Consider the following 13,669-nt stretch of genomic DNA (forward strand, 5'->3'; position numbering starts at 1 on the left):
CCTGCACCTGTCCGGGTGTTAAAGGGGCGCGGGGATACCAGATACGGGGACAGTTCGGCCCAGCGGCTGGGTCTCTTAAACACACGTGGGAGACACGGGTAGAAAAATAGCGTCTGCCTTTATTCAAGTCCTGTCCTCTGCCTCAGGCCCCATCCCGCGTCCCGTCCCCGGGGCCCGGAAGCAGCTGTCCAGGGCGGGCTGCAGGGCCCGGGATACCTGCTCCGCTCTCTCCGCGAGCCGCCAGGGGTGGGGGGCTGCGGGCCCCTGCAGGGTCCCCAGGAACTCGGGCAGCTGTGAGGGCAGTGAGAAGACCGGCACGCTGCGGAACAGGGCGGGCACGGCGTCTGGGGACAGCAGTCTGTCGAAGTAGGCCCCGACGTAGCGGCCGGGCGCCCGACCCTGCAAGAAGTCTGGCAGCAAACAGCTGAGCGAGGCGGCGAAGGCGTCGTGCGGGCCGTGAGCCCCGGGCGCCGACGTCGCGTCCTGCAGCCATTCGCGGCACAACGCCACGGCCCCGGGCGAGAAGAGCAGGACCACCACGCCGCCCTCCTGCAGGGTCTGGCGCCGCTGCGCGTGGAACCAGGCCAGGGGCCCCTGCGCACTCAGTTCGCGGCGGCTCCACAGGTCCACGGCCACGCGCAGCGGCAGCTGGAACAGCGCCGAAGCCAGGGCGCCCACCAGGCGCTCGAAGCCAGCGTCGTCGGCGGAGTAGAGGAGCAGAGCCGCGCGGCTCCTGGCGGCCGCTGTGGAAAAGAACACAGCAGGAGCAGAGACGTGAGCTGGCCCGAGGCCCGGCCCTCTGGGGGCCGCCCCCCGCCCGGAGCTGGCTCACACTCACCCCCCGCGCGGACGTCCTCCTTCAAGAGCCTCAGCCACCCTGTGAGGGGAGAGGAGCGGAGGCAGCCGGTGAGCCCAGCCACCGCCTTCTCCTGGCCAGCTCCCAGGTCCACTCGAGTCCTGCCCCTGGGGAATGGGGAGCCGGGAAGCGCTCACCTTTCACGTGGTTCTTTTTGAGGAGGAGGAGAAGGAAAAGCACAGCGGCCAAGAGTAAGCAGGCCATCCAGACCAGGGCCCAGCGCCGGTGGATGTCTAGGAGACCCAGGGGAGAAGACAGGCTTGTGAGAGACCCCCACTTCACGAAGGAGAAAAACGAGGCTCAGAGAAATGAAGAGATTTGCCCGACGTCCACAGCTCACAGGGTCAGTGTATGAACATAGATCCATTTACTTGGGTGACCTTGGATAAGTGACTTCCCCTTCTGCCTCAGTTCACCTCTGTAAAATTGGGATAACAATAATATCTACTTCACAGGATTGCTGTGAGGACTATATGTATTAATACACATAAAAAACTGAACAGAGTGCTGGGCATATTAAGTGCTCAAATGTCAGCTAAGATTATTGACTCCTAAGGGACTTCCCTGGTGGTCCAGTGGCTAAGGCACCGTGATCCCAATGCAGGGGGCCTGGCTTGGATCCCTGGTCAGGAAACTAGATCCCACATGCCCAAATAAGAGCTCACATTCTGCAACTAAAGATCCCGCATGCCACAGTGAAGATCCCACGTGCCACAACTAAGATCCAGCGCAGCCAAACACATAAATAAATAAATGTTTTTTTAAAAAAAGATTATTGCCCCCTAAGCCTAGGGTTGCTGGACCCTTGACCTCACTCTCTTGGATGACTGCAACAGCCTTCTAACTGGTGTTTCTGACTCTTTTTTGCCTCTAATTCATTACAACATGGCAGCCCCAGAGATCTTTTTTTTTTTTTAAATAAATGTATTTATTTATTTTTGGCTGCGTTGGGCCTTCGTTGCTGCATGCAGGCTTTCTCTAGTTGTGGCGTGCAGGGGGCTACTCTTCATTGCGGTGTGCGGGCTTCTCGTTGCGGTGGCTTCTCTTGTTGCGGAGCATGGGCTCTACGTGTGTGGGCTTCAGTACTTGTGCAGGGTCAGTACTTGTGGCGCACGGGCTTAGTTGCTCCGCGGCATGTGGGATCTTCCCGGACCAGGGCTCGAACCCGTGTCCCCTGCATTGGCTGGCGGATTCTTAACCACTGTGCCACCAGGGAAGTCCCCCCAGAGATCTTTTTAAAATACAAATTTGGGGGCTTCCCTGGTGGTACAGTGGTTAAGAATCCACCAGCCAATGCAGGGGACACGGGTTCGAGCCCTGGTCCGGGAAGATCCCACATGCCACGGAGCAACTAAGCTGTGCGCCACAAGTACTGAGCCTGTGCTCTAGAGTCCACAAGCCATAACTACTGAGCCTTCATGCCACAACTACTGAAGCCCTCGCTCCTCGAGCCCATGCTCTGCAACAAGAGAAGCCACCACAATGAGAAGCCCGCACACCTCAATGAAGAGTAGCCTCTGCTTGCCACAGCTGAGAAAGCCCGCACGCAGCAGCAACAAAGACCCAATGCAGCCAAAAATAAATAAATAAATAATAGATAAATTTATTTTAAAAAATACTAATTTGATTATAGCCGTTTGGGAAGCTCCTGCTACTCATAACATAAAATCCAAATTGCTTACATCAGCTCCCAAGTCCCTACATGGCCCTTGCATCCTAATCTCATGACAGAGGCCTATCTCTCAAGACCCTCCAGCCACATTGGCTACCTTGGAGTTCCTCAAAAAAGCACCCCAGAGTCTTCACAGAAATGCATCTCTTCCCCCTTCATCTAGCTCAGCCTTCAGAGTTCACCTCCAGCCTTTCCCCTGAACTAGGTCAGGTCCCCATTATATGCATTCAGGGCTTTGGACACTTTTATAGTGAATGCTTCAATAGCCCACACTTCCTAAATGATTGTTTAGCTAATGTCTTTCTAGCTTCTATGGCTGGCGTGGAGACAGGGAACGTGTCTCTTTGGTGATGCTGGGATCCCTGCAAGCGCCCCCTGTGGTGTTTGAATTAATGAAGCAATGACCCTCTGATTGAAAGGCTAAGGCCATTGTGTATGCTCCCCCCAGGAATGGTCCCTGTCAAGATTCCAGCTCCTGGTACAGAGAAGAAGGGCAGTTCTTGTAATACTCACACTTTTCCATGGGGCAGGCCCATAGTGCTCCCAGGTCACCGTCCCACAGCTGTAAGACACAAACGAAACCAAATCCAGAGCCCCCAGCTTGGTATTCAACACCCATCAAGTGTGGTCCCAAATTTCCAGCCTCAGCTATGCATATTTCACACACACACACACAGTAGCCGCAAGCTGCTCTGCCTTTGCTTATGCTGTGCCTATTTCCTGGACTGTACCTTGCTACTGGTGCCAGATTGGGCCCACATGAAAAGAACCTTCCTTGAAGCTCTCCCTGGAACCCAAAGCTTAGCACATTGGTTATTAGCTGTCTTAACCCAATGGTTATCTCTTGGCTGGTCTCTTCAGCCACGAGCAACTTGGGGACAGGAACTATGCTTCTTCAACTCTTAGCTTCCCCAGGGCTGGACACAAAATAAGCACACACAGATGGTGGGTGGATGCTAGAGGGGCAATGAGGAGGCCCCTGCCCCTGAAGAGTGACAGTTTTCCTGCTAGGCACAGGAAGAGGTAGAAGAGGTTGAAGACAGGGTTTGAGGCCTGTTGCCTTTGGGCATTGGGGAGGGCCCTCCTGCCACCTACTCACCTGAAGACACTGGCCTGACTGCACATCTTGTAGTAACGGCCCTCCAAGACGAGCTGCCCTCTGCCAAGCCAAGGGATGGGTGCTGTCACCTAGAGGCACCACACCTAGGAGGCCACCAGGCTACAGCTGGGCAGAATAGTAGGGGGGATGGTCTGGGAGACTTTTCAGAGACCACTGAGAACAAGGCCCAGGTCTGAGTTACCCCTATATTCCCAGAGACAAGCACAGGGCCTGGCACAGAGGAAGGGAAATTGAATAGTGAAAATTTGAGGCCAGGTTTGAAGTGGAGCTGGAAAGGGACATGAAGGAGGGTCCCCCATCCCTCACCGTGGACGCCCTGCTAAGCAGTGGAGTGCAGCCACTGGGTTCCAAGGCGCAGAGTGATCTGTTGTCCTGGGGGCCTCGTGTCTCCACGAGCAGCATGTCATCCTTGAGGGGCCCCAGGGAGTCTGGAAAGGGTGAGAGCCCACTCTGAGTGAGACCCAACCTGGTTGAGGGCTGCCACTCCCCTGCCCCATGCCTGACTTTCACCCCCAGGAGCTGGCACTTCCAGGGTCCACCCCTATTGCAGTGGCCCTGCCCCAGCCTCCCCCAGGTCCCACTCACCAGCCCACAAGCACTCTTGTAGCTCCTGCTTCTCCCAGGTGCTCACCTGCTCAGAAGGGGCCAGGGTTAGGGGCACGAGGAAAAGCAAAAGCTGAAGCCAGAAAAACCAGAAGAGAAGGGACAGACAAGGGGAGGCCTGTCAGGTTGGGGGGTGGGGTCTGGACTCTGGACTTGACCTTAGGCAGAACTGGGTTCAAGGCTGAGTAATTAGGAATCACTCCATCTTTCTCAGCCTCAGCCTTGTGAGGTCATCTGTGCTAAAGGGCCTTACGGCCGTAAATTAACTCTTTTCAGTTCTGACAGAACACTTTATACACTCCCTTCTCACCTAACCACCTTCTCAAAGAGGCTTCATCTGACTGCCCCTCTTGAAATTGCAACTCCAACCCTCCTTTATCCTTCCCCACCTTTTCCTATAGTATTTATATACAATTTTAACATACTGTATAATTTACTTATTATGCCTATTGTCTGCCTTTTTCCATTACAATATGAACTCTTTAAGGGTGGGAACATTTATTGGTTTTATTCACTGACATATCTATTCCAAGAGCCTAAAACAGTGCCTGAAACATAATGGCTCAATAAATCTGGAATTAATATTTTTATAACTACCCTTCGAAGTTATAAAGCAACCCATTTCTACAGGTAGAGAAATAGGATAATTATAGCAATAATCAAAGCAGTTAACATTTATTGAGAATTTAGTTTGTGCCCGTTGCTAAGATGAAGCATTGTTTAATCTTCATAACCACTCTATGAAGTATTCAGTAGTTACTATTATCATCCCCATTACACAGATGAGGAGACTGACGTTCAGAGAGGTGAAGTGCCCAGGGTCCCGCGCCATGCACCGGTAAAGTAAATAGTGGAAACCCTAAAGAGGAAGCTGGTAACCACTTTGCTCCAGGGACCCAAGGATAAAGTGGATTCAGAAGACAGTGACTGTCTGGGAGTCCGCGGAGGTCCTGACCCCAAGCCTGGCTCTCTGGCGCCCCTTTCTTGCCTGGACACAGATGTTGGGGTGGCCTTTCAGCAATGGGAACTCAAGAGCCTTCTGTGGAAAGAGGGTAATGGGTGGGGTCATTAAATTTGGGCCCCTAGGTTCCCCTTCCTTCCCCAACCCCGGGAACCTCCTGCCGCCTCGCTTACATTCACAGTGACATTCTCTCGGGGCAGCGGTGGGACCAGCGGCTGGCAGGGGCCCCCATCCGGTGCCTGCCAACACAGTGTGGCCTCAGCGGGTAGTGAGCACGGCGCGTCCAGCCGCCAGGCCCGCGGGGGCAGCAGCTGCAGCTGGGCGGCACGCCAAAGGTTCCGGTGTGCACGGGGGTCTGCAGGGAGAGGGTCTGGTTACTGCGTGCCACCAGGTCCCGCCCGCACCGCTCCCGCCCTGGCAGAGCCGGTCCACTCACCCTCCCTAAAGGGGCAGATGCTGGTCCTGACAGAGTCGGGCTCTAGACGCCACACCTAGAAAGGAAACGGGGCTCTACAGGTCAGTTCAACCCAGCCAGCACTCTGCTAAGCCCTGGGGATGCATTCACTCAGCCCATACAGTCAGTGCTCCTTGGCCCTCCGTATTCGCTGTTCTGCATCCTCGGATCAAAAATATTCCGGGGAAAAAAATTCCAGAAAGTTGCAAAAAGCAAAACTTGGATTTGCCTGCAGGAAACTGTTTACATAGCATTTACATTGTATTAGTTATTATAAGCAATCTAGAAATGATTTCAAGTATACAGGAGTATGTGAGTAGGTTATGTGTAAATACTACACCATTTTATATTATATAAAGGACTTGAGCATCTGCAGATTTTGGTATCCACAGAGATCCTGGAACTAATCCCTCTGGGATACTGGATATGGAAGGAGGATGTATTTCACCAACATATGCCCAAGTCTTTTTGCCCTTTACAAGGGCCTAGAATTGCACACATTTATTCTTCTAGCAAGACCTATGCCAACATCTGGCAACATCTTCACTCGACCAATTTTTAATGAGTACTTACTATGTGTCTTAGCACTGTGGTAGGCATAGGGACTTTTAACAATTAAATCCACAATCACTTTGTGAGAACCTACTTAGCACAGGTTCTCAGCACAGCGTTAAGGACATGTCCATTTATTCATTTTTTCTTCCAATAGACATTTTTTTTTTTTTTTGGTTGCGTTGGGTCTTCATTGTTGCGTGCGGGCTTTCTCTAGTTGAGGCGAACAGGGGCAACTCTTCATTGTGGTGCATGGGCTTCTCGTTGCGGTGGCTTCTCTTGTTGCCGAGCACGGGCTCTAGGCGCACAGGCTTCAGTAGCTGCGGCTTGCGGGCTCTAGAGCGCAGGCTCAGTAGTTGTGGCACACGGGCTTAGTTGCTCCATGGCATGTGGGATCTTCCCGGACCAGAGATCGAACCCGTGTCCCCTGCATTGGCAGGCGGATTCTTAACCACTGTGCCACCAGGGAAGTACCCAATAGACTTTTTAAGCGCACCCATTCTTGGCTTAGCCCTGTTCTAAAGCACTAGAGATAATAAATTAATTTATACAACAAATGTATAAGAGCACCTACTACGTAGCAGGCATTGGGCTTGGCAGTGAGGACATTTATATCACAGCAAACATTTCATGAGTGTCTGTTATATGTCCTATCACTGTGCTAGGCAGTAGAGTTTCACTCATTCACTCATTCATTCACTTAACAAACTTAATTAGCACCCACTACATACCAGTTATTATGCAAGGCTCTGGAGAAATTACTAAATTAGAATAGATATCATTTCCTTGCCTTCAAGGAAATTACAAATTCACAGTTGTAGTAAGGATGAGACATGTATACAAATTAATAAATCAATCACTCATTTATTGAGGATTTGTGGTATGCAAGAAGAGACAGGTGCCCAAATAAGAAAACAAGTGATAAATGATAAATAGAAAAGAAAAGGCAGAAATGCAAGATTTGGAGACAGAAGAGGCCAGAAGGTTGGGCAAAAGCTTTGGGAAAGAGGTGACTGGAAGGATTGAGGTGTATGGAAAAGAAGGATTGGGGTGTATAGAAAGGAAGTGAGGGCATTTCAGGTAGTGGGAATGAAAGACATTAATGTCAGAGATTAAAACAGATGGGACCTGATGACCAATTAAATGTATAATCAGAGGGAGAATATATTATTATAACATATATAAGCTGGAAGTGGCACACTTCCTTATAACAGCCCTGTGAGCCTGGTACTGTTTATTCCCATTTTACTGATAGGAAACAGGCTCAGAGAGGTGAAGTGACTTGTCCAAGGTCACACAGCTAGCAAATGGCAAGTCAGGATTCAAATAAGTCTGAGTTCACAGCTCATGCTCTACTCTCCAGGGGAGCACAAAGAAGGAATTGGAGGAGTAGTGGAAGCCTTCAAGGGGGAGATGACATCTGAAGGGGGCCTTGAAGCACAAGTAGAAGTGCTGGGGATAGAGGATCACGAAGAGCATTCAGGGCACATACAAGCAGAAAACATAGGACAGCAAAGTGCAAGGGAGGGCCAGTCCCCCTAGGGAGCCACAGTTTCCATCTCAGAGAGGAGTGTGGAGGGTGGGGAGACCAGGAAGGTGAGGGCCAACCGTCTCACCAGTTCCCTAATCCCTGTCCCCGGGCACCCAGCTGGACTCTGCTCCTACCTGAATACAGAGGCAGGGAACCAGGTCTGTGTGGTTCAAGGTAATGGTCTGCGGCCCAGTCTGTGGGAGAAGCAGAAGGAGAGAAGTTGAAGAAGATGAGGAAGAGGAAGGCTGGAAGCCAAAGTTAAGGACACCGGGCAGGCAGCCGTTCCCCCACAAATGTTCCTTGCTTTGGGTGTGGGTGGCTGTGTCCTTTTCAAAGGTGCCCTATGATAATGCACTTGCAACTTTAGCTCAAGCATCGGCCTGCAGTGGGAATGGACTTGGGGAGGGAGAGGCCTCACCAGGTTTCTGTGCCACCAGGGTTTTGCAGGGCCCGGGACCTGGTTCCAGTACAGGGAGAGGCCAAAGCGCTGATCCTCAGGGATGTCCACCACCAGGTGCACGTCGTTGCCATGTGCAGACACGTTGAGCACGGGCAGGGCTGCGGAGGAGGCAAAGAGAGAGACTTCCTTCACCTCATCTGTACACCCAAGCCTGCATATCCACCCACTGCCCCTTTGGAGTTTCCTTCAAAGCCCTTAGACTAGGAGGCCCCTGGAGGGCAGAGCCTGTGTCTCCATGTCAGACAAGACTTCAGCCACAGCCCAGGACTGAACCCATGTAGGCCCCAGTATAGGGTCTGGAGAGGGCTCTTCTTCTTGCTTCTCCCTCTGCAGCCAGAAGTACCTGTAACCACTGTAAAATAAATCATTCTCCTCTGCTCAGAACCTTCTGATGGCCCCCACATCACCCCAGAGTAAAAGCCAGAGTCATTACAGCGGCTTGCAAGTCCCTCCCCAGTATGGCTGCTGTGAAACTCTAACCTCATTTCCTAGCACTCTTGTCCTTAATTAACCTGCTGCAGACACACTGTCCTCCTTACTAATACTTAAACACACTAGACACACTCCTGCCTCAGGCCCTTTGCACTGGCTATTCCCTTCACATGGAACCCTCTTCCCTCAGATACCCCATGGCTCCTCCCTCACCTCCTTCAGGTCTTTTGCTCACTGACCACTCCAACTCCCAACCTCTCTATCCCCCTTCCCTGAAATTTCTCCATAGCACTAATAACCATCTAACTTATTGCATATTTCACATCTCCATGTGTTTATCGTGTCCTCCATCATCCCCACCCTGACCCTGACGCCCAGCTAGAACGTCAACTCCGTGAAGGCAGGGATTTTTGTCAGTTGTTTTTTATTTTTTTGTAATTGGTTTGTCTCCAGTGCCTAGGGCTATTCCTTGAGCAGGGTAATGACTCAATAAACATCTGCTGAGTAAGTGAATCAGTGTCTACCAAATGAACAAAGACATGAAATCCATGATGTGTGTCTGTATCCTCAGACCTCTGGTGCTGAGTAGTCTTTAATGAATTACCAAAGAGGCATCAAGCTTAAGTTTAAGAACCCAAATGGAAAATGAAGCTGAAATCATTTGAGTTCAAAAGCATCACAGTGTTTCTATCTCGATGTGGCTGGTAGTTATGCAAGTGTATACATATGTAAAAATTAATTGAACTGGACATTAAAATTGGTGCACTTTACACACTTTTCTGTATGTATGTTCTACCATGATAAAAAAGAAAATACAAAACAAAAATATGAACAAAACAAAGTCCAAATAGTACATGAGAAAAATCATCAGAACCTTGAGTTTCTTAGCCCTTATTTTATGATTTCATATTCTTTTTATTTTAATATGTGGGGGCGGGGTGCGCCGTAATCTTGACAATGTTTTGGGCCACTAGATGTTCCTGGTACTAATACATATTTGTTCTAAGAAGTGAGAGATTCACCTTTATATTCTAAATGCCCGGCACTGAGTAAGAGCTACCGCAGTTCTTTTGTGATAAATGAATGAATGAATAGATGAGCTCTGTGAGCCTCTGGGATGTGGCAGCCAGACCTGAAGTTCACTCCAAGGGTCCCTCACACTCCAGACCCACCCCCACCCTCCTCCCAGCCCTGCTGGCCCTAGCTCCTACCCCAGCAGCTCTGAATGCTGTCCCGGACTTCGAGACCCCTGCAGTCTGGGGAGAGATCACAGAAAAGCCTCTAGTGGGGTTGAGGGCAAAGAAAGAACGGGGGCAATCCGACCCATGGGGAGCCCTGGGGAGGGCTCCCTGTCCCCTCAATACCACCCATATCTATTCCAGTGCCCAAAGCACCTTCCCCAGACACTGGGAAGCAATGTCACCCGGGGAGAGGAGGCATGAGGGACTGACTATGGGCAGCTGGAAGTGACAGTGCCTGAGAGCGGCCGGGATGAGGAAGGCGGTTAAAGCAGAAGGGCAGTGGCCAGTGGGGAGAGAGACTAAGGGGCCAGCACTTGGGGCCCCTCAGGCTGTGGGGCCACTTACCAGGCAGCTGCTGTGTGAGATTGAGTTCCTTCTGGTACCGGGGCTGAGTGTAGGACCAGATTCGCACCTCAGCCCCCAGGGCAGCCTCGAAGCACTCAAATACTACAGAGCCCTGTGAGGAGAGGGTGGCGGAAGGCTGGTGGTATAGGGCTCAAAATTGAGGCTCTTCTCCATGGTCTGCTCCACTCACCCTCTGCCCTATTCCCAACCAATGACCATTCATACTGTATGGCCCCCAATTCTGCTGCGAACATGTCCTCAAAGGCCTCCAGTTCTAAAGCACACAGCCTCAGGAGGGGTGGCAGCAGGGCCAGGATTAGTGCCCCCACTCTATTAGTCCTTGCCTCATCCCTGCTGTTCCAGGTCACGTGCCAAAGCTAAGGTGATCAGAGACCCCAGACCCCAGCACAAATGTGGGAGGCTCTCCCCACAGAAGTCGTTCTCACTCCCAGTGCCTCAGTGGGCCTCATGATTGCCCTGTGAGGGGGACCAGCAGGTGACCTCCCATTATTTTCCAGGTAAGACGATATAGACTAGGGGCTGGGGACAGGAGGGAAGTCAAAGTTTGAGTGACTTGGCCCAAGTGGAGATACATATCCCAACCATGAACAGCCCCCTGAGGCTGGGAGAAGCTCCGCGGGGGGACAGACATGGTACATGTGGGGCAGACACGGACAGTATGGCAGGGAATCCGGAAAAGTGGATTCAGCCCACAGACCTCCCCTCTGCAAGCCTCAGCTTCTCTATCTGGAGCATGATAATGTCTAGTTCATGGGGGTAGTTTTGAGGATTACAAAAGAAAGGAAAACTTAAACTTTCTGAGACTCTTCCGTGTTGGGTATTATACCAGGTATTTTATACATATCAACTCATTTTACTCTCACAACAGCTATATGAGGTAGGACTCTTCTTTTTTTTTGGCCGCACCGGGTGGCCTGTGGGATCTTAGCTCCCCAACGAAGGATCGAACCCGGGCCCTCGGCAGTGAAAGCGCAGAATTCCAACCACTGGACCACCAGGGAACTCCCGAGGTAGGACTGTTCTTTTTCCCACTTTACAGACAGGAAAACTGAGCCATAAAGGACTGAAAGAACTTGCTCACAGCCCTGCTAGAATCAGGACCTAAAGAGATAATGCCCGTGAAAACCCTTCATAAATTCATTATCATTTCGCATACCACAGACTGACCAGGCTGCACGAGGGCAGCAGGCACTTGCACCTCCAGTAGGACGCAGCGGGCAGTAGGGTAGGCCTGGAAGGAGAGCACGACGTGGGCCTGGAGAGAGGCTGTGAGCAACAGGGCAGGGGGTCGGTCAGGCTCAGGGGCCCTGGGCAAGGCTCTGGCGAGGGGCAGTTGGGCCAGCCGGTTTCTCCTCACCATTCCTAGGCTCCTCGATCGCTGGGTCCTCTGCAATTCCAAACTCCTCTTCATCTTCAGGCTCTTCCCAGTACCCTGGAATGACCCGAGAGCAAGGCTCAGATCTAGCCCCAGCTCTGGTTTTGGGTTCCTTCCAGGAAGCTCAGCGCTAGGAAGCAGAGGCCAGGCTTGGGGCCGGGGGTGTGGGCGGGGAGACCAGTGTGACCTGGGGGGGTCCGTTGGCCAGTGTCCTCCAGGAGAATACTGAGGATGCCCCGTGCTTCCTGACAGACACCCTCCCTGGTCTTCGTGCCCACTCCAGACACACTCACATGCACCAATGCCCAGTCATGGGATGACAGGCTCACCATGCACAGCCAAGTGGATGTCCACACGCACACAGAGGTCACAGTTGGTATCCTTGTAGCACCTTAGCACCAGCTCTGTCTGCAGGCCTGTGGGCACCAGCACGGGGCCTGGGGCAGACACGAGGCTCCCAGGCAGACAGAGCACGTCACCATCTGTGTGTGAAGGGTGGGGTGGGAGCTGAAGCTTCTCAGACCCAGAATCTGGTTGCACCTGACAACCCCAGAGAGCCAAGGAGCTTTGGGCTCTTCCTGGGCTGAGGGTAGGTGGTGAGGGCATGGGACTGAACAGCTCCCCTCCCTTCTGCCCACCTGGGAAGATCTTTCCTCTCTAAAAGTAGGGCTACTTACCCCAGAGGTGGCAGGAAAGGCCCTGGGAAGGAGGTAAAGACAAGTTAGAGTTTATGCGTCCAAACCTAACCATCTTTTCCTGAGGCCCCCCCCCACCCGCCTACCTCTTTCTAGGGCTCCCTTTTCCAAGTCCCTCCCAGAAGAGCTCAGGCCCAGCTCTTGCCCCCTCCCCATTCTTCTCTTACCCCATCAGCACCCGACAGACCAGCCAGGGCAGTTCTGACGGTGATGGCAGCGGCAGGAGCCAGGCTAGGGCCTCAATGGCCGCAGACCGAGCCCTGAGCCTTCCTCAACACTCCTACAGTCCCAGACTCACCGGAGAGCAGCGGGCAGTGTCCTGAGGCCCCACAACCCTCTCTAGAGAGAGGACCACAGGGTTTCGGCCCAGTGCCAAGGACAGAAAGAACCAGGGCACAGGCATCTTCCAGGTGCCAGGCAGCACCCAGGCCTGAGGCCCAGTCCTGCCCCCCCCCCGAAGGGGGGCTGACACCACACCTCTTCTCCCACTCAGCTGCGTGCCTGCGGGCAGGAGGGGCCGGAAGCCCTCCCCAGTCTCGGGGTCCCGGCGCTGGGCTGCTTGCGCACGCCCTCTCCCAGGAGTCCTGACTCCCAACCAGTCCCTGCCAGAGTGCTTTCGTTTTGGCTCCTGGCAGGCAGCCGGCTGTTCCCGCCCCACCCGGCCCCTCCCACCAACACCAGGCCTGGGAGCCAGCAGCCTGGACCGGAATGGTGGCCTCACTCCCTCCCTCTTTTCCTCTCCTCCTCTTCCCCTTCTCCTCCTTCTCTGCTGACACCTGGCTGGGAGGGGCCCCTGGAGAGGGTGGTGGCCTAATGGCTGAGTGAGGGAGCTCTTACCCACTCTGGGAGTCCCTAAAGAGGAAGTCTCCATTGAGACAACCAAGGCCCTAGGCAATCCTGGGGCATTTGCACTTCCCATGTGACTCTGGGATCTTGGTGTCCACGGGGCCCCTCTTACTGGCCACCCCAGGTCCCTTCAGACATTCCCCTTGGGCTTCATTGTGGGACATGATCTCTAAGGACAGGGACAAGGGGCACCGTAACGTGAGATTTTCACCACTTCCCGGCCTATGCTCAAGTGAGGGGTAGGGGTGGATGGGACCCAGGACCCAGAGCCAGGAAAACAGGGTCCTATTTGTGCTGTTGCCATGGGCTGGCTGCGTGACTGTGGCCCCACACCACCTTTCTGAACCTGTGTTTTCTTCTCTTCTCTCTGAAGGATCACAGTGAGGATCAAGGAAATTTCCAGGGAGACATTGCTTGTGAGAATATGACAGACATGGATGTGGATTTGGGCCCAGAAAATGATGCATAACAACCGCCAGGCAGGGTCTTGCTGAGCCTTCCCCCA

The 13,669-nt window shown here is 52.9% G+C and overlaps 1 protein-coding gene across 10 annotated transcripts; it reads right to left on the minus strand.

Annotated features, from left to right (window-relative positions):
* Window positions 1–99: 99 nt before the first annotated feature.
* IL17RC (interleukin 17 receptor C) lies at window positions 100–13,563 on the minus strand. Of its 10 annotated transcripts, none has more exons than XM_032647381.1 (19): window positions 12,617–12,988; window positions 12,301–12,322; window positions 11,953–12,105; window positions 11,606–11,680; window positions 11,405–11,514; window positions 10,228–10,339; window positions 9,853–9,897; window positions 8,168–8,307; window positions 7,884–7,943; window positions 5,649–5,703; window positions 5,386–5,567; window positions 5,240–5,290; window positions 4,234–4,324; window positions 3,955–4,076; window positions 3,628–3,687; window positions 3,042–3,090; window positions 994–1,089; window positions 839–877; window positions 100–743 (listed from the first exon to the last, which is right to left on the minus strand). In XM_032647381.1, exons 1-19 carry the CDS (start codon window positions 12,719–12,721, stop codon window positions 124–126), a joined length of 2,187 nt encoding a protein of 728 aa, XP_032503272.1. In that variant the 5' UTR covers window positions 12,722–12,988; the 3' UTR covers window positions 100–123. The 10 variants fall into 10 exon arrangements, with proteins under 10 accessions (XP_032503272.1, XP_032503273.1, XP_032503280.1 ...); XM_032647382.1 differs by having other exon boundaries at window positions 4,234–4,279; window positions 5,207–5,290; XM_032647389.1 differs by having other exon boundaries at window positions 4,234–4,279; window positions 11,416–11,514; window positions 12,617–12,987.
* Between the last annotated feature and the right edge of the window lie 106 nt (window positions 13,564–13,669).

This window comes from Phocoena sinus, chromosome 11 (assembly GCF_008692025.1).
Source record: "Phocoena sinus isolate mPhoSin1 chromosome 11, mPhoSin1.pri, whole genome shotgun sequence".
NCBI classification, from domain to species: Eukaryota; Metazoa; Chordata; class Mammalia; order Artiodactyla; family Phocoenidae; genus Phocoena; species Phocoena sinus.

What these genes read in the sequence shown, in the direction of transcription:
- IL17RC (XM_032647383.1), bottom strand. Translation starts at nt 13,237, where the DNA reads ATGGGAAGTGCAAATGCCCCAGGATTGCCTAGGGCCTTGGTTGTCTCA. An exon ending in CATCCACTTGGCTGTGCATG is followed by an intron (nt 11,681 to 11,952) that starts GTGAGCCTGTCA and finishes GGGTCATTCCAG; the next exon opens with GGTACTGGGAAGAGCCTGAA. An exon ending in CAAAAAGAACCACGTGAAAG is followed by an intron (nt 744 to 993) that starts GTGAGCGCTTCC and finishes TCTTTTCCACAG; the next exon opens with CGGCCGCCAGGAGCCGCGCG.